Source organism: Oncorhynchus mykiss, chromosome 2, assembly GCF_013265735.2.
Source record: "Oncorhynchus mykiss isolate Arlee chromosome 2, USDA_OmykA_1.1, whole genome shotgun sequence".
NCBI classification, from domain to species: domain Eukaryota; kingdom Metazoa; phylum Chordata; class Actinopteri; order Salmoniformes; family Salmonidae; genus Oncorhynchus; species Oncorhynchus mykiss.
In genome coordinates this window covers 4712501-4738891 of record NC_048566.1, presented here as the reverse complement: position 1 = coordinate 4738891, position 26391 = coordinate 4712501, and the positions used below count along the sequence as shown (strand labels likewise).

Genomic DNA, 26391 nt, shown 5'->3' with positions numbered 1-26391 from the left:
GGCTCAATGACGGGGCAAAAGGATGCCCATTTGAAATTCCAAAATAGTGTTACATTTTTTGGGGCAATAATGAAGATTAACTGAAAAATTCTTAGGTTGTTTCTTGCAATAGCCTTCCGTGACTTTAAAGATTATTTATCTCGAAACGGTGATTCCTAAAAGATGTGTCTGGAGATTTGGTCAACTCAAATCAGGAATGAGCAGGGTGAGCTCTACCATAATGACCTCTTATTCGTGTTCTCATTACATTTAGTGCAACAAGACCACTTATGGTCTGGAAAGTTCTCAAATTAAGCAATAATGCACGAGGGGGTGTGGTATATGGCCAATATACCACGGCTAAGGGCTGTTCTTAAGCATGACAGTGGAGTGCCTGGACACAGCCCTTAGCCGTGGTATATTGGCCATATATCACAAAACCCTGAGGTGTCATATTGCATAAATATATTTAAACAAACAATATTGGAATTACCATGGTAACAACCAACTATCAACTCTCTCTGCCTGATTTATAGATCAAATCAAATCAAATTTATTTATATAGCTATTCGTACATCAGTTGATATCACAAACTGCTGTACAGAAACCCAGCCTAAAACCCCAAACAGCAAGCCATGCAGGTGTAGAAGCACGGTGGCTAGGAAAAACTCCCTAGAAAGGCCAAAACCTAGGAAGAAACCTAGAGAGGAACCAGGCTATGAGGGGTGGCCAGTCCTCTTCTGGCTGTGCCAGGTGGAGATTATAACAGAACATGGCCAAGATGTTCAAATGTTCATAAATGACCAGCATGGTCAAATAATAATAATCACAGTAGTTGTCGAGGGTACAGCAAGTCAGCACCTCAGGAGTAAATGTCAGTTGGCTTTTCATAGCCGATTATGAAAGAATAGGAATTTTGAATGAAGTAAAATATCAATTCTATCAGAGTGCTGAACAATCTAATAGAATGGTTGTTTTTATTGGGGATTTTTTAAATGAATTATTTTCCATACTTTACAAACGTTTGTATTTAACTTCTACTTTTAGAGGCAAAAATATATCTGTTTTTTGAGTATCTGTTGTCAACTCCGTAAGTGGCTTGTCAACTCTGTCACTTGATGGCTAACCACCTTAAAATCGTATTTTTTTTGTGTGTGTGTCAATATTCTGAGAAAATAATGTGTAATCACTGTTCTGCAACATAGGCTTAAACAATGTAACTCTTTTCTGTGCAAGACCTAAGGGTTAATGTTTGCCTTATAAATGTTGTTTTACGTTCTAAATCTAGAAAAACTCAAATTAGCCTTGGAGCATTATATAGTGCTATAAAACAAAACATTATCACCTGCTAAAATACATGTTTTCAATAGGCCTATCAGCAACGTCAACAGTTTACAGAATAAGGAAATAATATTATGTCCCTTTGTTGGTAAATATTTAGGCGACTCCCTCTCCATGTTGCGAAATCAAATACTTTGAATTTCTGAGGAAATCTTTATCATCCAACCTTGGGAATCGTGCATCACAGGACTGGGAGTGTAATATCAAGTTTTGCCCAAAACAACACTGGCTGGCTGATGGCTGATGGCTGACACGCACGCACGCACGCACGCACGCACGCAAACACACAAACACACACACACACACACACACACACACACACACACACACACACAAACACACAAATAATAAAAAATGTCACCAATCCATATTTCTCTGCATCCAAGAATCCAGGAAACAACCTCTACCTCACTATGTAACCAGGCAACATAAACAACCTCTACCTCACTATGTAACCAGTAACCAGACAACATAAACAACCTCTACCTCACTATGTAACCAGGCAACATAAACAACCTCTACCTCACTATGTAACCAGTAACCAGACAACATAAACAACCTCTACCTCACTATGTAACCAGACAACATAAACAACCTCTACCTCACTATGTAACCAGTAACCAGACAACATAAACAACCTCTACCTCACTATGTAACCAGACAACATAAACAACCTCTACCTCACTATGTAACCAGTAACAAGACAACATAAACAACCTCTACCTCACTATGTAACCAGACAACATAAACAACCTCTACCTCACTATGTAACCAGTAACCAGACAACATAAACAACCTCTACCTCACTATGTAACCAGACAACATAAACAACCTCTACCTCACTATGTAACCAGTAACCAGACAACATAAACAACCTCTACCTCACTATGTAACCAGACAACATAAACAACCTCTACCTCACTATGTAACCAGACAACATAAACAACCTTTACCTCACTATGTAACCAGACAACATAAACAACCTCTACCTCACTATGTAACCAGTAACCAGACAACATAAACAACCTCTACCTCACTATGTAACCAGCAACCAGACAACATAAACAACCTCTACCTCACTATGTAACCAGGCAACATAAACAACCTCTACCTCACTATGTAACCAGTAACCAGACAACATAAACAACCTCTACCTCACTATGTAACCAGACAACATAAACAACCTCTACCTCACTATGTAACCAGTAACCAGACAACATAAACAACCTCTACCTCACTATGTAACCAGACAACATAAACAACCTCTACCTCACTATGTAACCAGTAACCAGACAACATAAACAACCTCTACCTCACTATGTAACCAGTAACCAGACAACATAAACAACCTCTACCTCACTATGTAACCAGGCAACATAAACAACCTCTACCTCACTATGTAACCAGTAACCAGACAACATAAACAACCTCTACCTCACTATGTAACCAGTAACCAGGCAACATAAACAACCTCTACCTCACTATGTAACCAGTAACCAGACAACATAAACAACCTCTACCTCACTATGTAACCAGACAACATAAACAACCTCTACCTCACTCTGTAACCAGACAACATAAACAACCTCTACCTCACCATGTAACCAGACAACATAAACAACCTTTACCTCACTATGTAACCAGACAACATAAACAACCTCTACCTCACTATGTAACCAGACAACATAAACAACCTCTACCTCACTCTATAACCAGTAACCAGGCAACATAAACAACCTCTACCTCACTATGTAACCAGTAACCAGACAACATAAACAACCTCTACCTCACTATGTAACCAGACAACATAAACAACCTCTACCTCACTATGTAACCAGACAACATAAACAACCTCTACCTCACTATGTAACCAGACAACATAAACAACCTTTACCTCACTATGTAACCAGACAACATAAACAACCTCTACCTCACTCTGTAACCAGTAACCAGGCAACATAAAGCCTGTATAAACAGTGTGACCTTCCCCTGAGAGAACAGGGTTATTACAGTTGCGTACACACACACACACACACACACACACACACACACACACACACACACACACACACACACACACACACACACACACACACACAGAGCAGGGTTATTACAGTTCAGCAGAAGGAAGTAGGGTCCCAGCAGGGTAGAGCAGAGGTCTGCTGTAATGATAAGCTCAAAGACAGTACGGGGTTGGAGTCAGAGGAGGCTAGTGGGAGGAGCTATAGGAGGGCGGCCTCATTGTCATCGCTGGACTGGAACTATTGGAACGGTATCAAACATATGGAAAACACATGTTTGACTCCATTCCAGGCTTTTCATTCCAGCCATTACAATGAGCCTGTCCTCCTACAGCTCCCCCCACCAGCCTCCTCTGGTTGGAATGCATTGTCCTCCTGAGAGTTCTCTCACTCCAGACATTCAACGTCATGTGTGTGTGTGTAAAGACTGTTCTGAATAACACTATGTACACACTGTAGCATGTTCTATGTTTGTGAATTATGAATGAAGCATGGGGATAATGTACAGCAACGACTACAACATGATTACAATGTATGCCTTTGAGTACACCGTGTATGAGATACAGTATTGTACTTGAGAAGCTGAGTTCTGGTCAGAGGAATTGGAGTGAAGATGAGGAAACAGCTGATTTGTGCTTTACTGTAATACTCAGAGGACTCCCGTGTTTCAGCTTCTCTCTCAGTTGAAGCCTCACTACACCAGAGGACTCCCGTGTTTCAGCTTCTCTCTCAGTTGAAGCCTCACTACACCAGAGGACTCCCGTGTTTCAGCTTCTCTCTCAGTTGAAGCCTCACTACACCAGAGGACTCCCGTGTTTCAGCTTCTCTCTCAGTTGAAGCCTCACTACACCAGAGGACTCCCGTGTTTCAGCTTCTCTCTCAGTTGAAGCCTCACTACACCAGAGGACTCCCGTGTTTCAGCTTCTCTCTCAGTTGAAGCCTCACTACACCAGAGGACTCCCGTGTTTCAGCTTCTCTCTCAGTTGAAACTTCACTACACCAGAGGACTCCCGTGTTTCAGCTTCTCTCTCAGTTGAAGCCTCACTACACCAGAGGACTCCCGTGTTTCAGCTTCTCTCTCAGTTGAAGCCTCACTACACCAGAGGACTCCCGTGTTTCAGCTTCTCTCTCAGTTGAAACTTCACTACACCTCTTCCCAGTAGGGAAGTCCTTCACTTAAAGGCGGACAAACAGTTGTTACATCACAATGTCAATATCATTTTCTAGAAAAGGTACATTGTTTGTATTACACACACACACACACACACACACACACACACACACACACACACACACACACACACACAATGATGTTATATCCTGTGTAATACACAGGTTGTAAACATCTATGGTAGTCTCTAGTGCTGAAGTGACCTCTCATTGAGTCTCTACTGTCTACTGCGTGGCTGTCATCAAAATTCACCTCTCTGTGTGTGTGTCTCATTGAGCCTCTACTGTCTACTGCCTGGCTGTCATCACATTCACCTGTGTGTGTGTGTGTGTGTGTGTGTGTGTGTGTGTGTGTGTGTGATCAGCAGGCAGTCAGGACTACAACGCTCTCTGCATGTTGACTGGTTGTTGTGTCATCAGAGAAGCTTTCATGACTACACCAGCTGTTAGTAGTAGGAAGGCCACACACACACACACACACACACACACACACACACACACACACACACACACACACACACACACACACACACACACACACACACACACACACACACACACACACACAAGCTGTGATGACAGAGTGAACCATCTACTCCTGGCCCTAGTACAGTTTATACATCAGTTTTCTCAACACTCCTGTTATCCACTCTGTGAATTTACTGTTTGATTGTTTGACTGAAATCATTATTTGAATATTTTCCTTTGCTTGTTTTCCCCATAAAGCTCCAGTACAGACTCCCCACCTTGTTGTTCTTAACACAGACTCCCCACCTTGTTGTTCTTAACACAGACTCCCCACCTTGTTGTTCTTAACACAGACTCCCCACCTTGTTGTTCTTAACACAGACTCCCCACCTTGTTGTTCTTAACACAGACTCCCCACCTTGTTGTTCTTAACACAGACTCCCCACCCTGTTGTTCTTAACACAGACTCCCTACCTTGTTGTTCTTAACATAGAAGTCATGCTATGAACACAGTCAATCTCACTGTGATATGATCTAATATTGTCACGTTCTGAACTTAGTTATTTTGTTATGTCTTTGTTTTAGTATGGTCAGGGCTTGAGTTGGGTGGGGTTGTCTATGTTTGTTTTTCTATGAGTTGGTATTTTCTGTGTTTGGCCTGGTATGGTTCTCAATCAGAGGCAGCTGTCAATCGTTGTCCCCGATTGAGAACCGTACTTTAGGCAGCCTGTTTTCACCCTTGAGTTGTGGGTGATTTATTTTCTGTTCAGTGTTTTTTCAGCACCACACAGGACTGTTGTTGTTTTGTCGTTTTATTTGTTTTGTTCAGTGTTCATTACGGTTTTAAAAACATGAACACTTTGCCACGCTGCATCCTGGTCCTCACCTTCTTCCACCAAACGGTCCTTACAAATATTTCTGCTAAAGTTGATATAAACTGTAGTCCATTGAACCGGGCGTTCAAGTACCTGTTCTTGCTTTGATAACATCAGACCTTTTCAGGCGGCAGAGGGGGAAAATATACCTTGTAGACCTCTGTGTATTTTGTGTTTTGTTCTGGAGCAGTATCTACCTGCCCATTCAGAGGAGGTAAAAACAAGAGTTCCATTCTATTCTGCAATTAAAGTCTCATCAAAAAAAGTCCCCTTTTGTTCCTGGTTGTTTTATTCATCCAGAAGTTACTCACGTCAAATTAGCCATTTTCTTCTCTCGGCTCAATAAGTGCAGCTAACAAAGCTCTCCATTCTGTTCCCACGTTAATACATGTAACTAGCTCTAATGGCTGTGTCTAGTTAACAGGCTGACAACACAAAGACTTGGTTATTAATACACCTGACAATAGGGCAGATAGATTTAATGTTATTTCAGAATTCAGAGACATGCCGGCTTCTATAATGGCTTCCATTGTATGGATAATAACTGAAGAAGAAATGACTTGCACCCAACCATTAGGTTGAGATTCTCTCAATGACTTGGGGTTTCTACCAGCTGGGTTTCTATGGTGACGTTGATTCATTCAGAAAGCTCATTCGGACCGTTTTTCTACGAACAAGCAGGATGGAGTAGAGACGTACGGCCCAAACCACATGAATTAACAGGACAATGTGGTCGATGAGTAAGAACACGACCAAACCATGATACATTTTTAGATGTTATTTCTATTTCAATGCAGTCATTATTCTCTCCTGCTGTATGTTTGCAAATACATTAATTATCAAAAAAGAAATCTTACACGAGTTAATTATTCAGATTCAGTTTGAGCTCTAGTCTTTTGTAGCAAAAAACGATGTAACGAATGTCGTCGGGAGAAGGAGAAGAGGACCAAGGTGCATCGTGGGTAAGTATTCATAATAGGTTTAATAAATACCAACACTTGAACAAAAACAACAAACGAACAGTTCTGCAAGGTGCAAATACACAACACAGAAAACAACTACCCACAAAACCCATTTGGGCAAGAGCTACCTAAGTATGGTTCTCAATCAGAGACAACGACAGACAAAAACATAGAAAAAAGAACATAGAATGCCCACCCTAGTCACACCCTGGCCTAACCAAAATAGAGAATAAAAAGCCTCTCTATGGCCAGGGCTTGACAGTACCCCCCCCCCCCCCCCCCCCCCAAACCAGGCTGGGGAGACATACAGGCGGCCTCCTCCTTGGCCGAGGCACCGGATGCACTGGGCCGTGGAGGCGCACTGGAGGTCTCGAGCAACGAGCCTGCACAACCTGTCCTGGCTGGATACCCCCTTTAGACCGGCAAATGCGGAGAGTTGGAACAGGCCGCACTGGTCTGGTGCCGTATAACCCGGGCCGAGGAGACGCACTGAAGACCAGATGCGCTGAGCCGGCATCATCCCTCCTTGGCTCGATGCCCACTCTAGCCCGGCCGATTCGAGGAGCTGCGATGTAGAGCACCGGGCTATGCGTGGGGACACCGTGCGCTTCACCGCATAACACGGTGCCTGCCAGGTCTCTCTCTCGCCACGGTAAGCACGGGGAGTTGGCTCAGGTCTCCTACCTGACTCCGCCAATCTCCCCGTGTGCGTCCCCCCCAAATAATTCTGGGGCTGCCTCTCGTGCACGTTACCCAGAGCCAATTCCTCGTAGTGTCGCCGCTCCACTCGAGCTGCCTCCAGCTCCTCTTTCGGACGGCGATACTCTCCCGGCTGTGCCCAGGGTCCCTTCCGTCCAATATTTCCTCCCATGTCCAGGAGTCCATTACACGCTGCTTGGTCCTTTGGTGGTGGTTAGTTCTGTAACGAATGTGGTGGGGAGAAGGAGAAGAGGACCAAGGTACAGCGTGGTAAGTATTCATAATATGTTTAATAAATACCAACAAAAACAACAAACGAACAGTTCTGCAAGGTGCAATACACAACACAGAAAACAACTACCCACAAACACAGGTGGGAACAGGCTACCTAAGTATGGTTCTCAATCAGAGACAACGACAGACAAAAACATAGAAAAAAGAACATAGAATGCCCACCCTAGTCACACCCTGGCCTAACCAAAATAGAGAATAAAAAGCCTCTCTATGGCCAGGGCGTGACAAACAATCCCCACAGGAAGTACAGACTCCTAGGCAGGAATTACAGACTCCTAGGCAGGAAGTACAGACTCCTAGGCAGGAAGTACAGACTCCTTGGCAGGAAGTACAGACTCCTAGGCAGGAATTACAGACTCCTAGGCAGGAAGTACAGACTCCTAGGCAGGAAGTACAGACTCCTTGGCAGGAAGTACAGACTCCTAGGCATAGCAATAAACATAATGGACCCCAGCCTACTTTTATTTTCCCCTCTACTAAAATGGAACATTTCTATTTTGGAACAGAGTTGAGAACACACAGGTACAGATTCTAATGATTCTGGTTATTGACAGTTTCCAGGATATTGGTTTAGTTGAGTTTCTAAATGTGTTGACACACACACACACACACACAGAGAACACAGTGGAGAACAGAACATAGCGAGCCAAAGCCAACAGACAGGGTGATAGTGAGTGTTTATAAGTGTTTATAAAAGTGGCAGCAATATAGAGAGAACCAGTAGGAAGGAGAGAGCAGAACCAGTAGGAAAGAGAGAGCAGAACCAGTAGATAGGAGAGAGCAGAACCAGTAGGAAAGAGAGAGCAGAACCAGTAGATAGGAGAGAGCAGAACCAGTAGATAGGAGGGAGCAGAACCAGTAGATAGGAGAGAGCAGAACCAGTAGGAAGGAGAGAGCAGAACCAGTAGATAGGAGAGGGCAGAACCAGTAGATAGGAGAGAACAGAACCAGTAGATAGGAGAGAGCAGAACCAGTAGATAGGAGAGGGCAGAACCAGTAGATAGGAGAGAGCAGAACCAGTAGATAAGAAAGAGCAGAACCAATAGATATGAGAGAGCAGAACCAGTAGATAGGAGAGAGCAGAACCAGTAGATAGGAGCGATTAGTGACAGAGAGAGAGGCAAATGAGAGAGGAATACTCCGAGTTCTGTGAGCAGAACCAGTAGGAAGGAGAGAGCAGAACCAGTAGGAAGGAGAAAGCAGAACCAGTAGATAGGAGAGAGCAGAACCAGTAGGAAGGTGAAAGCAGAACCAGTAGATAGGAGAGGGCAGAACCAGTAGATAGGAGAGAGCAGAACCAGTAGGAAGGAGAGGGCAGAACCAGTAGATAGGAGAGAGCAGAACCAGTAGATAGGAGAGAGCAGAACCAGTAGATAAGAAAGAGCAGAACCAGTAGATAGGAGAGAGCAGAACCAGTAGATAGGAGAGGGCAGAACCAGTAGATAGGAGAGAGCAGAACCAGTAGATAGGAGAGGGCAGAACCAGTAGATAGGAGAGAACAGAACCAGTAGATAGGAGAGAGCAGAACCAGTAGATAGGAGAGAGCAGAACCAGTAGATAGGAGAGGGCAGAACCAGTAGATAGGAGAGAACAGAACCAGTAGATAGGAGAGAGCAGAACCAGTAGACAGGAGAGAGCAGAACCAGTAGACAGGAGAGAGCAGAACCAGTAGATAGGAGAGAGCAGAACCAGTAGATAGGAGAGGGCAGAACCAGTAGATAGGAGAGAACAGAACCAGTAGATAGGAGAGAGCAGAACCAGTAGATAGGAGAGAGCAGAACCAGTAGATAGGAGAGAGCAGAACCAGTAGATAAGAAAGAGCAGAACCAGTAGATATGAGAGAGCAGAACCAGTAGATAGGAGAGAGCAGAACCAGTAGATAGGAGCGATTAGTGACAGAGAGAGAGGCAAATGAGAGAGGAATACTCTGAGTTCTGTGTATGACCTCACTCTGAAAGCATCCCGCTGGCGCCTGAACTAATGACACCACAACTACAACATAAGCGTGACGATTAGATGAAAGGGGTTTTAGCAAGGAATTCCCGTCAGACTACTTCATACCCTGCCCTTGCAGAGGTAGGCCTATTTGTCTGCCAGATCTGTCAGCTTCTATGCATATTGATAGTCTTACACTTCTGTTAGATGTTGATACCTTTCTTTACTTACTCTCCTTCGTTCCTTAAAGAACAGGGCCTGTACTCGTGTTTCAGGGGAGGTTTCTGTACTTCGTTCCTTAAAGAACAGGGTCTGTACTCGTGTTTCAGGGGAGGTTTCTGTACTTCGTTCCTTAAAGAACAGGGTCTGTACTCGTGTTTCAGGGGAGGTTTCTGTACATCGTTCCTTAATAAAGAACAGGGCCTGTACTCGTGTTTCAGGGGAGGTTTCTGTACTTCGTTCCTTAAAGAACAGGGTCTGTACTCGTGTTTCAGGGGAGGTTTCTGTACTTCGTTCCTTAAAGAACAGGGTCTGTACTCGTGTTTCAGGGGAGGTTTCTGTACATCGTTCCTTAATAAAGAACAGGGCCTGTACTCGTGTTTCAGGGGAGGTTTCTGTACTTCGTTCCTTAAAGAACAGGGCCTGTACTCGTGTTTCAGGGGAGGTTTCTGTACATCGTTCCTTAATAAAGAACAGGGCCTGTACTCGTGTTTCAGGGGAGGTTTCTTTACTTGGTTCCTTAATAAAGAACAGGGTCTGTACTCGTGTTTCAGGGGAGGTTTCTGTACATCGTTCCTTAATAAAGAACAGGGCCTGTACTCGTGTTTCAGGGGAGGTTTCTTTACTTGGTTCCTTAATAAAGAACAGGGTCTGTACTCGTGTTTCAGGGGAGGTTTCTGTACATCGTTCCTTAAAGAACAGGGCCTGTACTCGTGTTTCAGGGGAGGTTTCTGTACATCGTTCCTTAATAAAGAACAGGGCCTGTACTCGTGTTTCAGGGGAGGTTTCTGTACATCGTTCCTTAATAAAGAACAGGGCCTGTACTCATGTTTCAGGGGAGGTTTCTGTACTTCGTTCCTTAAAGAACAGGGCCTGTACTCGTGTTTCAGGGGAGGTTTCTGTACATCGTTCCTTAAAGAACAGGGCCTGTACTCGTGTTTCAGGGGAGGTTTCTTTACTTGGTTCCTTAATAAAGAACAGGGTCTGTACTCGTGTTTCAGGGGAGGTTTCTGTACATCGTTCCTTAAAGAACAGGGCCTGTACTCGTGTTTCAGGGGAGGTTTCTGTACATCGTTCCTTAATAAAGAACAGGGCCTGTACTCATGTTTCAGGGGAGGTTTCTGTACATCGTTCCTTAATAAAGAACAGGGCCTGTACTCGTGTTTCAGGGGAGGTTTCTTTACTTGGTTCCTTAAAGAACAGGGCCTGTACTCGTGTTTCAGGGGAGGTTTCTGTACATCGTTCCTTAATAAAGAACAGGGCCTGTACTCATGTTTCAGGGGAGGTTTCTGTACATCGTTCCTTAATAAAGAACAGGGCCTGTACTCGTGTTTCAGGGGAGGTTTCTGTACTTCGTTCCTTAAAGAACAGGGCCTGTACTCGTGTTTCAGGGGAGGTTTCTTTACTTGGTTCCTTAAAGAACAGGGCCTGTACTCGTGTTTCAGGGGAGGTTTCTTTACATCGTTCCTTAAAGAACAGGGTCTGTACTCGTGTTTCAGGGGAGGTTTCTTTACTTGGTTCCTTAAAGAACAGGGCCTGTACTCGTGTTTCAGTGGAGGTTTCTGTACTTCGTTCCTTAAAGAACAGGGCCTGTACTCGTGTTTCAGGGGAGGTTTCTGTACGTCGTTCCTTAAAGAACAGGGCCTGTACTCGTGTTTCAGGGGAGGTTTCTGTACATCGTTCCTTAAAGAACAGGGTCTGTACTCGTGTTTCAGAGGAGGTTTCTGTACATCGTTCCTTAAAGAACAGGGCCTGTACTCGTGTTTCAGAGGAGGTTTCTGTACTTCGTTCCTTAAAGAACAGGGCCTGTACTCGTGTTTCAGTGGAGGTTTCTGTACTTGGTTCCTTAAAGAACAGGGTCTGTACTCGTGTTTCAGGGGAGGTTTCTGTACTTCGTTCCTTAAAGAACAGGGTCTGTACTCGTGTTTCAGGGGAGGTTTCTGTACTTCGTTCCTTAAAGAACAGGGCCTGTACTCGTGTTTCAGGGGAGGTTTCTGTACTTCGTTCCTTAATAAAGAACAGGGCCTGTACTCGTGTTTCAGGGGAGGTTTCTTTACTTGGTTCCTTAATAAAGAACAGGGTCTGTACTCGTGTTTCAGGGGAGGTTTCTGTACTTCGTTCCTTAAAGAACAGGGCCTGTACTCGTGTTTCAGGGGAGGTTTCTTTACTTGGTTCCTTAATAAAGAACAGGGTCTGTACTCGTGTTTCAGGGGAGGTTTCTGTACTTCGTTCCTTAAAGAACAGGGCCTGTACTCGTGTTTCAGGGGAGGTTTCTGTACTTCGTTCCTTAAAGAACAGGGCCTGTACTCGTGTTTCAGGGGAGGTTTCTTTACTTCGTTCCTTAAAGAACAGGGCCTGTACTCGTGTTTCAGGGGAGGTTTCTGGGGGGAGGACAGCTCATAATAATAGCCGGAATGGAGTTAATGGAATGGCATCAAATGGATGGAAACCATGTGTTGGATGTATTTGATACCATTCCACTGATTCCACTCCAGTCATTACCACGAGCCCCGTCCTCCCCAATTAAGGATTCACCAAACTCCTGTGTCGTGTTTGTACACCTTTTCAGTACATCTTTGTCATATAATCCTCTGAAACCTTCCCCTTGGATTGATGTAATACGAACAGAGAATGCCAGAACTGTTCATCAGCTGATGAGTTTAGAGCTCCATAGTTTAGGAATATAAACTGTTAAAACCTAATATATTTCTGTAATATATTGCCACTTCTCTTTAGAGATTGATGTAATGCAGTCAGACAGATCACTGTTGGTGGAAGCAGATCCCTGCCTTCTCCAGTGAGTAAATGGTTGACATCAGTGTTGTTCACATGGCCCTGTAATTTAAACTAACTCCATACAGTGATACATTTTGTTTATCGCAGGGTAATAATAGCTATGTTATTCATGTCTACTGTGACTCGTGATCAATGCTGTGGATTTAACGTGATTCACAGATTGTGTCTATGAAACTGTGTAGCCACCAAATGACTAATGAATCCCATGTCCCAGAGTTGTGGTCTTTGGTCGGATTAGGCCTCTTGTGTGGTGTGAAATACTTCTAATGACTCTCATCTCTCAGCTGTTGGCCAGGTTCACATCCATAGTTTGGAGCGATCTATCTAATCCTCTCAAACAATGCCAACCAACGTTTTCCCATGGAGGTGCAATATCTTTGAGTTCACAGAAAGTGTTAAACTGGGTACAAGGTATGATGTGTGTTGTGACTCATAGATGTGAGTTCAGAACACGTTATAGATTAACACTTCTAACAGACCTGGACCACTAATAGAACTGGACCACTAGTAGAACTGTATAATATATTTGGACCACTAATAGAACTGTATAATATATTTGGACCACTAATAGAACTGTATAATATATTTGAACCTCTAATAGAACTGTATAATATATTTGGACCACTAATAGAACTGTATAATATATTTGGACCTCTAATAGAACTGTATAATATATTTGGACCTCTAATAGAACTGTATAATATATTTGGACCTCTAATAGAACTGTATAATATATTTGGACCACTAATAGAACTGTATAATATATTTGGACCACTAATAGAACTGTATAATATATTTGGACCTCTAATAGAACTGTATAATATATTTGGACCTCTAATAGAACTGTATAATATATTTGGACCACTAATAGAGCTGTATAATATATTTGGACCACTAATAGAACTGTATAATATATTTGGACCACTAATAGAACTGTATAATATATTTGGACCACTAATAGAACTGTATAATATATTTGGACCTCTAATAGAACTGTATAATATATTTGGACCTCTAATAGAACTGGACCACTAATAGAACTGTATAATATATTTGGACCACTAATAGAACTGTATAATATATTTGGACCTCTAATAGAACTGTATAATATATTTGGACCTCTAATAGAACTGGACCGCTAATAGAACTGTATAATATATTTGGACCTCTACCGGCCTGGTACAGATTGTGGGGTTACAGCAGGGTCACTTTATGAGTCTGCATGTCAATCTCCTCTATAGGACACTAGCTAGCTCTAATGAAGTTACGTTGGCAAGGACTCTTAGCACTATCCTCACCAAACATAACAGCAGTAAAGGCATGACCTCTCTACCAATGAAAACATAGTAAATGATTCCTTTGTCTTGTTGGTCCAGTGACCTACATGTGGGAAGCCAGCCTCAAGACAGGTTGTGAAAAAGCTTACTCATAATTCTCCTCTCTCATATTTCCAGTGAAGTACATGAGAGAAGCCAGCCCCTATGTGAAGAAGGGTTCTCCTGTGTCAGAGATAGGCTGGGAGACGCCCCCACCTGAGTCCCCGAGGCTGGGTAGCCCCCACCGTGACGTCCCCGTCACCCCCACCATGTCCCTACAGGGGGACAGGAGGTACATCCCCTTAAAGATGTGTTACGTCACCAGGAGCATGACTTCTCCAGACCCTGGAAACAGGTAAAGGCTCCAGCTTCATTCTGCATTACTATTATTCTGTTTCCCCCCCGTATATTATTATTATCTACAGGGGCGTAACGGCAGGGGGTGCAGGGCTAGGTGGGGTAACACTTCTACAATTAGAATTGATTGGATTTATATTGCGAGTGTTTTGCCAGATGCAGGGCCTTCAGAAAGTAGTCACACCCCTTCACTTGTTCCACATTATGTTGGGTTACAGCCTGAATTCAAAATGGATTCCATCAATTTTTTTCGGCCCACCCATCTACACACAATAACCCATAATGACAAAGTGAAAACATGTTTTTAGCAAATGTATTGAAAATGAAATACAGAAATATCTCATTTACATAGGTTTTCCCACCTCTGAGTCAATAATCAAATGTATTTATAATCAATCAATCAAGTTTATTTAAAAAGCCCTTCTTACATCAGCTGATGTCACAAAGTGCTGTACAGAAACACAGCCTCAATACATGTTAGAATTACATTCGGCAGTGATTACAGCTGTGAGTCTTTCTGGGTAAGTCTCTTAAGAGCTTTGCTCACCTAGATTGTACAATATTTGCACATTATTGAAGGTGCTGAAGGTGCTGTAATAAAAGCAACACATTACATTGTGACGGGGGAGAGACTAATCTCATCCACCACCAATGAGTAACTCCCACCACTTGTTTTTCCTGGGACAGTGTAACAGGGATGGTCGTCTCTGGGACAGTGTAACAGGGATGGTCGTCTCTAGTACAGTGTAACAGTGATGGTCGTCTCTGGGACAGTGTAACAGGGATGGCCGTCTCTGGGACAGTGTAACAGGGATGGTCGTCTCTGGGACAGTGTAACAGGGATGGTCGTCTCTGGGACAGTGTAACAGGGATGGTCGTCTCTGTGACAGTGTAACAGGGATGGTCGTCTCTGTGACAGTGTAACAGGGATGGTCGTCTCTGTGACAGTGTAACAGGGATGGTCGTCTCTGTGACAGTGTAACAGGGATGGTCGTCTCTGTGACAGTCACAATGGATTAACTGCTGCGGTTCTCAACTATCAGAGTGTTCGGAGTTTAAGAGATGTTATCTTGATTAACCAACACAGAGAAACGGTTTCTACCTTAATTAACCAACACAGAGAAACAGTTTCTATCTGACACACATAGCCTACCTTAATTAACCAACACAGAGAAACAGTTTCTATCTGACACAAATAGCCTACCTTAATTAACCAACACAGAGAAACGGTTTCTGTCTGACACACATAGCCTACCTTAATTAACCAACACAGAGAAACGGTTTCTGTCTGACACACATAGCCTACCTTAATTAACCAACACAGAGAAACGGTTTCTGTCTGACACACATAGCCTACCTTAATTAACCAACACAGAGAAACGGTTTCTGTCTGACACACATAGCCTACCTTAATTAACCAACACAGAGAAACAGTTTCTATCTGACACACATAGCCTACCTTAATTAACCAACACAGAGAAACGGTTTCTGTCTGACACACATAGCCTACCTTAATTAACCAACACAGAGAAACAGTTTCTATCTGACACACATAGCCTACCTTAATTAACCAACACAGAGAAACGGTTTCTGTCTGACACACATAGCCTACCTTAATTAACCAACACAGAGAAACAGTTTCTATCTGACACACATAGTCTACCTTAATTAACCAACACAGAGAAACAGTTTCTATCTGACACACATAGCCTACCTTAATTAACCAACACAGAGAAACAGTTTCTATCTGACACACATAGTCTACCTTAATTAACCAACACAGAGAAACAGTTTCTGTCTGACACACATAGTCTACCTTAATTAACCAACACAGAGAAACAGTTTCTATCTGACACACATAGCCTACCTTAATTAACCTTATGCCCTCAGCTTTACCTGCCGTCCCTGGTATTTAGACAGTCATTTAGACAGGCCTGGTATTTATACAGTCATTTAGACAGGCCTGGTATTTATACAGTCATTTAGACAGGCCTGGTATTTAGACAGTCATTTAGACAGGCCTGGTATTTATACAGTCATTTAGACAGGCCTGGTATTTATACAGTCATTTAGACAGGCCTGGTATTTATACAGTCATTTAGACAGGCCTGGTATTTATACAGTCATTTAGACAGGCCTGGTATTTATACAGTCATTTAGACAGGCCTGGTATTTATACAGTCATTTAGACAGGCCTGGTATTTATACAGTCATTTAGACAGGCCTGGTATTTATACAGTCATTTAGACAGGCCTGGTATTTAGACAGTCATTTAGACAGGCCTGGTATTTATACAGTCATTTAGACAGGCCTGGTATTTATACAGTCATTTAGACAGGCCTGGTATTTATACAGTCATTTAGACAGGCCTGGTCTTTATACAGTCATTTAGACAGGCCTGGTATTTATACAGTCATTTAGACAGGCCTGGTATTTATAGTCATTTAGACAGGCCTGGTATTTATACAGTCATTTAGACAGGCCTGGTCTTTATACAGTCATTTAGACAGGCCTGGCATTTATACAGTCATTTAGACAGGCCTGGTATTTATACAGTCATTTAGACAGGCCTGGTATTTATACAGTCATTTAGACAGGCCTGGTATTTATACAGTCATTTAGACAGGCCTGGTATTTAGACAGGCCTGGTATTTATAGTCATTTAGACAGGCCTGGTATTTATACAGTCATTTAGACAGGCCTGGTATTTATACAGTCATTTAGACAGGCCTGGTATTTATACAGTCATTTAGACAGGCCTGGTATTTATACAGTCATTTAGACATACAGTCATTTAGACAGGCCTGGTATTTATACAGTCATTTAGACAGGCCTGGTATTTATACAGTCATTTAGACAGGCCTGGTATTTAGACAGGCCTGGTATTTATACAGTCATTTAGACAGGCCTGGTATTTATACAGTCATTTAGACAGGCCTGGTATTTATAGTCATTTAGACAGGCCTGGTATTTATACAGTCATTTAGACAGGCCTGGTATTTATACAGTCATTTAGACAGACCTGGTCTTTATACAGTCATTTAGACAGGCCTGGTATTTATACAGTCATTTAGACAGACCTGGTATTTATACAGTCATTTAGACAGGCCTGGTATTTATACAGTCATTTAGACAGACCTGGTCTTTATACAGTCATTTAGACAGGCCTGGTATTTATACAGTCATTTAGACAGACCTGGTATTTATACAGTCATTTAGACAGGCCTGGTATTTATACAGTCATTTAGACAGGCCTGGTATTTATAGTCATTTAGACAGGCCTGGTATTTATACAGTCATTTAGACAGGCCTGGTATTTAGACAGGCCTGGTATTTATACAGTCATTTAGACAGGCCTGGTATTTAGACAGGCCTGGTATTTAGACAGGCCTGGTATTTAGACAGGCCTGGTATTTAGACAGGCCTGGTATTTATACAGTCATTTAGACAGACCTGGTATTTAGACAGGCCTGGTATTTATACAGTCATTTAGACAGGCCTGGTATTTATACAGTCATTTAGACAGGCCTGGTATTTATAGTCATTTAGACAGGCCTGGTATTTATACAGTCATTTAGACAGGCCTGGTCTTTATACAGTCATTTAGACAGGCCTGGCATTTATACAGTCATTTAGACAGGCCTGGTATTTATACAGTCATTTAGACAGGCCTGGTATTTATACAGTCATTTAGACAGGCCTGGTATTTATACAGTCATTTAGACAGGCCTGGTATTTAGACAGGCCTGGTATTTATAGTCATTTAGACAGGCCTGGTATTTATACAGTCATTTAGACAGGCCTGGTATTTATACAGTCATTTAGACAGGCCTGGTATTTATACAGTCATTTAGACAGGCCTGGTATTTATACAGTCATTTAGACAGGCCTGGTATTTATACAGTCATTTAGACAGGCCTGGTATTTATACAGTCATTTAGACAGGCCTGGTATTTAGACAGGCCTGGTATTTATAGTCATTTAGACAGGCCTGGTATTTATACAGTCATTTAGACAGGCCTGGTATTTATACAGTCATTTAGACAGGCCTGGTATTTATACAGTCATTTAGACAGGCCTGGTATTTATACAGTCATTTAGACAGACCTGGTATTTATACAGTCATTTAGACAGGCCTGGTATTTATACAGTCATTTAGACAGGCCTGGTATTTATACAGTCATTTAGACAGGCCTGGTATTTAGACAGGCCTGGTATTTATAGTCATTTAGACAGGCCTGGTATTTATACAGTCATTTAGACAGGCCTGGTATTTATACAGTCATTTAGACAGACCTGGTCTTTATACAGTCATTTAGACAGGCCTGGTATTTATACAGTCATTTAGACAGACCTGGTCTTTATACAGTCATTTAGACAGGCCTGGTATTTATAGTAATTTAGACAGGCCTGGTATTTATACAGTCATTTAGACAGGCCTGGTATTTAGACAGGCCTGGTATTTATACAGTCATTTAGACAGGCCTGGTATTTAGACAGGCCTGGTATTTAGACAGGCCTGGTATTTAGACAGGCCTGGTATTTATACAGTCATTTAGACAGACCTGGTATTTAGACAGGCCTGGTATTTATACAGTCATTTAGACAGGCCTGGTATTTATACAGTCATTTAGACAGGCCTGGTATTTATAGTCATTTAGACAGGCCTGGTATTTATACAGTCATTTAGACAGGCCTGGTCTTTATACAGTCATTTAGACAGGCCTGGCACTTATACAGTCATTTAGACAGGCCTGGTATTTATACAGTCATTTAGACAGGCCTGGTATTTATACAGTCATTTAGACAGGCCTGGTATTTATACAGTCATTTAGACAGGCCTGGTATTTAGACAGGCCTGGTATTTATAGTCATTTAGACAGGCCTGGTATTTATACAGTCATTTAGACAGGCCTGGTATTTATACAGTCATTTAGACAGGCCTGGTATTTCTACAGTCATTTAGACAGGCCTGGTATTTATACAGTCATTTAGACAGGCCTGGTATTTATACAGTCATTTAGACAGGCCTGGTATTTATACAGTCATTTAGACAGGCCTGGTATTTATACAGTCATTTAGACAGGCCTGGTATTTAGACAGGCCTGGTATTTATACAGTCATTTAGACAGGCCTGGTATTTATACAGTCATTTAGACAGGCCTGGTATTTATACAGTCATTTAGACAGACCTGGTATTTATACAGTCATTTAGACAGGCCTGGTATTTATACAGTCATTTAGACAGGCCTGGTATTTATAGTCATTTAGACAGGCCTGGTATTTATACAGTCATTTAGACAGGCCTGGTATTTAGACAGGCCTGGTATTTATACAGTCATTTAGACAGGCCTGGTATTTAGACAGGCCTGGTATTTAGACAGGCCTGGTATTTAGACAGGCCTGGTATTTAGACAGGCCTGGTATTTATACAGTCATTTAGACAGACCTGGTATTTAGACAGGCCTGGTATTTAGACAGGCCTGGTATTTAGACAGGCCTGGTATTTAGACAGGCCTGGTATTTAGACAGGCCTGGTATTTATACAGTCATTTAGAAAGGCCTGGTATTTAGACAGGCCTGGTATTTAGACAGGCCTGGTATTTAGACAGGCCTGGTATTTATACAGTCATTTAGACAGACCTGGTATTTATACAGTCATTTAGACAGGCCTGGTATTTATACAGTCATTTAGACAGGCCTGGTATTTAGACAGGCCTGGTATTTATACAGTCATTTAGACAGGCCTGGTATTTATAGTCATTTAGACAGGCCTGGTATTTAGACAGTCATTTAGACAGGCCTGGTATTTATACAGTCATTTAGACAGGCCTGGTATTTATACAGTCATTTAGACAGGCCTGGTATTTATACAGTCATTTAGACAGGCCTGGTATTTATAGTCATTTAGACAGGCCTGGTATTTATACAGTCATTTAGACAGGCCTGGTATTTATACAGTCATTTAGACAGGCCTGGTCTTTATACAGTCATTTAGACAGGCCTGGTATTTATACAGTCATTTCGACAGGCCTGGTATTTAGACAGTCATTTAAACAGGCCTGGTATTTATACAGTCATTTAGACAGGCCTGGTATTTATACAGTCATTTAGACAGGCCTGGTATTTATACAGTCATTTAGACAGGCCTGGTATTTATACAGTCAGTTAGACAGGCCTGGCATTTATACAGTCATTTAGACAGGCCTGGTATTTATACAGTCATTTAGACAGGCCTGGTATTTATACAGTCATTTAGACAGGCCTGGTCGTTATACAGTTATTTAGACAGGCCTGGTCTTTATACAGTCATTTAGACAGGCCTGGTATTTATACAGTCATTTAGACAGGCCTGGTATTTATACAGTCATTTAGACAGGCCTGGTATTTATAGTCATTTAGACAGGCCTGGTATTTATACAGTCATTTAGACAGGCCTGGTATTTATACAGTCATTTAGACAGGCCTGGTATTTATACAGTCATTTAGACAGGCCTGGTATTTATAGTCATTTAGACAGGCCTGGTATTTATACAGTCATTTAGACAGGCCTGGTATTTATACAGTCATTTAGACAGGCCTGGTATTTATAGTCATTTAGACAGGCCTGGTATTTATACAGTCATTTAGACAGACCTGGTATTTATAGTCATTTAGACAGGCCTGGTATTTATACAGTCATTTAGACAGGCCTGGTATTTAGACAGTCATTTAGACAGGCCTGGTATTTAGACAGTCATTTAGACAGGCCTGGTATTTAGACAGTCATTTAGACAGGCCTGGTATTTATACAGTCATTTAGACAGGCCTGGTATTTATACAGTCATTTAGACAGGCCTGGTATTTATACAGTCATTTAGACAGGCCTGGTCTTTATACAGTCATTTAGACAGGCCTGGTCTTTATACAGTCATTTAGACAGGCCTGGTATTTATACAGTCATTTAGACAGGCCTGGTATTTATACAGTCATTTAGACAGGCCTGGTATTTATAGTCATTTAGACAGACCTGGTATTTATACAGTCATTTAGACAGGCCTGGTATTTATAGTCATTTAGACAGGCCTGGTATTTATACAGTCATTTAGACAGGCCTGGTATTTATACAGTCATTTAGACAGGCCTGGTATTTATAGTCATTTTTTTACAGGCCTGGTATTTATACAGTCATTTAGACAGGCCTGGTCTTTATACAGTCATTTAGACAGGCCTGGTATTTAGACAGTCATTTAGACAGGCCTGGTATTTATACAGTCATTTAGACAGGCCTGGTATTTATAGTCATTTAGACAGACCTGGTATTTATACAGTCATTTAGACAGGCCTGGTATTTATAGTCATTTAGACAGGCCTGGTATTTATACAGTCATTTAGACAGGCCTGGTATTTATACAGTCATTTAGACAGGCCTGGTATTTATACAGTCATTTAGACAGGCCTGGTATTTAGACAGTCATTTAGACAGGCCTGGTATTTAGACAGTCATTTAGACAGGCCTGGTATTTATACAGTCATTTAGACAGGCCTGGTATTTATAGTCATTTAGACAGACCTGGTATTTATACAGTCATTTAGACAGGCCTGGTATTTATACAGTCATTTAGACAGGCCTGGTATTTATACAGTCATTTAGACAGGCCTGGTATTTAGACAGTCATTTAGACAGGCCTGGTATTTAGACAGTCATTTAGACAGGCCTGGTATTTATGCAGTCATTTAGACAGGCCTGGTATTTAGACAGTCATTTAGACAGGCCTAGTATTTATACAGTCATTTAGACAGGCCTGGTATTTATAGTCATTTAGACAGACCTGGTATTTATACAGTCATTTAGACAGGCCTGGTATTTATAGTCATTTAGACAGGCCTGGTATTTATACAGTCATTTAGACAGGCCTGGTATTTATACAGTCATTTAGACAGGCCTGGTATTTATAGTCATTTAGACAGGCCTGGTATTTATACAGTCATTTAGACAGGCCTGGTCTTTATACAGTCATTTAGACAGGCCTGGTATTTATAGTCATTTAGACAGGCCTGGTATTTATACAGTCATTTAGACAGGCCTGGTATTTATATAGTCATTTAGACAGGCCTGGTATTTATACAGTCATTTAGACAGGCCTGGTATTTATACAGTCATTTAGACAGGCCTGGTATTTATACAGTCATTTAGACAGGCCTGGTATTTATACAGTCATTTAGACAGACCTGGTATTTATAGTCATTTAGACAGGCCTGGTATTTATACAGTCATTTAGACAGGCCTGGTATTTATACAGTCATTTAGACAGGCCTGGTATTTATACAGTCAGTTAGACAGGCCTGGCATTTATACAGTCATTTAGACAGGCCTGGTATTTATACAGTCATTTAGACAGGCCTGGTATTTATACAGTCATTTAGACAGGCCTGGTCGTTATACAGTCATTTAGACAGGCCTGGTCTTTATACAGTCATTTAGACAGGCCTGGTATTTATACAGTCATTTAGACAGGCCTGGTATTTATACAGTCATTTAGACAGGCCTGGTATTTATAGTCATTTAGACAGGCCTGGTATTTATACAGTCATTTAGACAGGCCTGGTATTTATACAGTCATTTAGACAGGCCTGGTATTTATACAGTCATTTAGACAGGCCTGGTATTTATAGTCATTTAGACAGGCCTGGTATTTATACAGTCATTTAGACAGGCCTGGTATTTATACAGTCATTTAGACAGGCCTGGTATTTATAGTCATTTAGACAGGCCTGGTATTTATACAGTCATTTAGACAGACCTGGTATTTATAGTCATTTAGACAGGCCTGGTATTTATACAGTCATTTAGACAGGCCTGGTATTTATACAGTCATTTAGACAGGCCTGGTATTTATACAGTCATTTAGACAGGCCTGGTATTTAGACAGTCATTTAGACAGGCCTGGTATTTATACAGTCATTTAGACAGGCCTGGTATTTATAGTCATTTAGACAGACCTGGTATTTATACAGTCATTTAGACAGGCCTGGTATTTATAGTCATTTAGACAGGCCTGGTATTTATACAGTCATTTAGACAGGCCTGGTATTTATACAGTCATTTAGACAGGCCTGGTATTTATAGTCATTTTTTTACAGGCCTGGTATTTATACAGTCATTTAGACAGGCCTGGTCTTTATACAGTCATTTAGACAGGCCTGGTATTTAGACAGTCATTTAGACAGGCCTGGTATTTATACAGTCATTTAGACAGGCCTGGTATTTATAGTCATTTAGACAGACCTGGTATTTATACAGTCATTTAGACAGGCCTGGTATTTATAGTCATTTAGACAGGCCTGGTATTTATACAGTCATTTAGACAGGCCTGGTATTTATACAGTCATTTAGACAGGCCTGGTATTTATACAGTCATTTAGACAGGCCTGGTATTTAGACAGTCATTTAGACAGGCCTGGTATTTATACAGTCATTTAGACAGGCCTGGTATTTATAGTCATTTAGACAGGCCTGGTATTTATACAGTCATTTAGACAGACCTGGTATTTATAGTCATTTAGACAGGCCTGGTATTTATACAGTCATTTAGACAGGCCTGGTATTTATACAGTCATTTAGACAGGCCTGGTATTTATACAGTCATTTAGACAGGCCTGGTATTTAGACAGTCATTTAGACAGGCCTGGTATTTATACAGTCATTTAGACAGGCCTGGTATTTATAGTCATTTAGACAGACCTGGTATTTATACAGTCATTTAGACAGGCCTGGTATTTATAGTCATTTAGACAGGCCTGGTATTTATACAGTCATTTAGACAGGCCTGGTATTTATACAGTCATTTAGACAGGCCTGGTATTTATAGTCATTTTTTTACAGGCCTGGTATTTATACAGTCATTTAGACAGGCCTGGTCTTTATACAGTCATTTAGACAGGCCTGGTATTTAGACAGTCATTTAGACAGGCCTGGTATTTATACAGTCATTTAGACAGGCCTGGTATTTATAGTCATTTAGACAGACCTGGTATTTATACAGTCATTTAGACAGGCCTGGTATTTATAGTCATTTAGACAGGCCTGGTATTTATACAGTCATTTAGACAGGCCTGGTATTTATACAGTCATTTAGACAGGCCTGGTATTTATACAGTCATTTAGACAGGCCTGGTATTTAGACAGTCATTTAGACAGGCCTGGTATTTATACAGTCATTTAGACAGGCCTGGTATTTATAGTCATTTAGACAGGCCTGGTATTTATACAGTCATTTAGACAGACCTGGTATTTATAGTCATTTAGACAGGCCTGGTATTTATACAGTCATTTAGACAGGCCTGGTATTTATACAGTCATTTAGACAGGCCTGGTATTTATACAGTCATTTAGACAGGCCTGGTATTTATACAGTCATTTAGACAGGCCTGGTATTTATACAGTCATTTAGACAGGCCTGGTATTTATAGTCATTTAGACAGACCTGGTATTTATACAGTCATTTAGACAGGCCTGGTATTTATAGTCATTTAGACAGGCCTGGTATTTATACAGTCATTTAGACAGGCCTGGTATTTATACAGTCATTTAGACAGGCCTGGTATTTATAGTCATTTTTTTACAGGCCTGGTATTTATACAGTCATTTAGACAGGCCTGGTCTTTATACAGTCATTTAGACAGGCCTGGTATTTAGACAGTCATTTAGACAGGCCTGGTATTTATACAGTCATTTAGACAGGCCTGGTATTTATAGTCATTTAGACAGACCTGGTATTTATACAGTCATTTAGACAGGCCTGGTATTTATAGTCATTTAGACAGGCCTGGTATTTATACAGTCATTTAGACAGGCCTGGTATTTATACAGTCATTTAGACAGGCCTGGTATTTATACAGTCATTTAGACAGGCCTGGTATTTAGACAGTCATTTAGACAGGCCTGGTATTTAGACAGTCATTTAGACAGGCCTGGTATTTATACAGTCATTTAGACAGGCCTGGTATTTATAGTCATTTAGACAGACCTGGTATTTATACAGTCATTTAGACAGGCCTGGTATTTATACAGTCATTTAGACAGGCCTGGTATTTATACAGTCATTTAGACAGGCCTGGTATTTAGACAGTCATTTAGACAGGCCTGGTATTTAGACAGTCATTTAGACAGGCCTGGTATTTATGCAGTCATTTAGACAGGCCTGGTATTTAGACAGTCATTTAGACAGGCCTAGTATTTATACAGTCATTTAGACAGGCCTGGTATTTATAGTCATTTAGACAGACCTGGTATTTATACAGTCATTTAGACAGGCCTGGTATTTATAGTCATTTAGACAGGCCTGGTATTTATACAGTCATTTAGACAGGCCTGGTATTTATACAGTCATTTAGACAGGCCTGGTATTTATAGTCATTTAGACAGGCCTGGTATTTATACAGTCATTTAGACAGGCCTGGTCTTTATACAGTCATTTAGACAGGCCTGGTATTTATAGTCATTTAGACAGGCCTGGTATTTATACAGTCATTTAGACAGGCCTGGTATTTATATAGTCATTTAGACAGGCCTGGTATTTATACAGTCATTTAGACAGGCCTGGTATTTATACAGTCATTTAGACAGGCCTGGTATTTATAGTCATTTAGACAGACCTGGTATTTATACAGTCATTTAGACAGGCCTGGTATTTATACAGTCATTTAGACAGGCCTGGTATTTATACAGTCATTTAGACAGGCCTGGTATTTAAACAGTCATTTAGACAGGCCTGGTATTTATACAGTCATTTAGACAGGCCTGGTATTTATACAGTCATTTAGACAGGCCTGGTATTTATACAGTCATTTAGACAGGCCTGGTATTTATACAGTCATTTAGACAGGCCTGGTATTTATACAGTCATTTAGACAGGCCTGGTATTTATACAGTCATTTAGACAGGCCTGGTATTTATGCAGTCATTTAGACAGGCCTG

At 41.4% G+C, this 26391-nt stretch overlaps 1 protein-coding gene and 1 long non-coding RNA gene across 13 annotated transcripts in view; one reads left to right on the top strand and one right to left on the bottom strand.

Moving 5' to 3' along the window:
• The window catches only part of sntb1 (syntrophin, basic 1), a 77766-nt gene that overhangs the window by 1207 nt on the left and 50168 nt on the right, over nucleotides 1-26391 (top strand). For all 5 annotated transcript variants that reach the window (XM_036935603.1, XM_036935598.1, XM_036935620.1 and 2 more), the window contains exon 2: nucleotides 14214-14430. In XM_036935603.1, coding sequence (XP_036791498.1) covers nucleotides 14214-14430 — 217 coding nt within the window. The remainder of the gene's footprint in view (nucleotides 1-14213; nucleotides 14431-26391) is intronic.
• LOC118937361 lies at nucleotides 1608-3235 on the bottom strand. 8 transcript variants are annotated; one of them, XR_005034656.1, is made up of 3 exons: nucleotides 2396-3235; nucleotides 1843-2352; nucleotides 1608-1806 (listed from the first exon to the last, which is right to left on the bottom strand). It is a non-coding gene; the product is annotated as an uncharacterized LOC118937361 (long non-coding RNA). The 8 variants fall into 8 exon arrangements; XR_005034650.1 differs by having other exon boundaries at nucleotides 1609-2000; nucleotides 2044-2352; XR_005034653.1 differs by having other exon boundaries at nucleotides 1610-1727; nucleotides 1807-2352.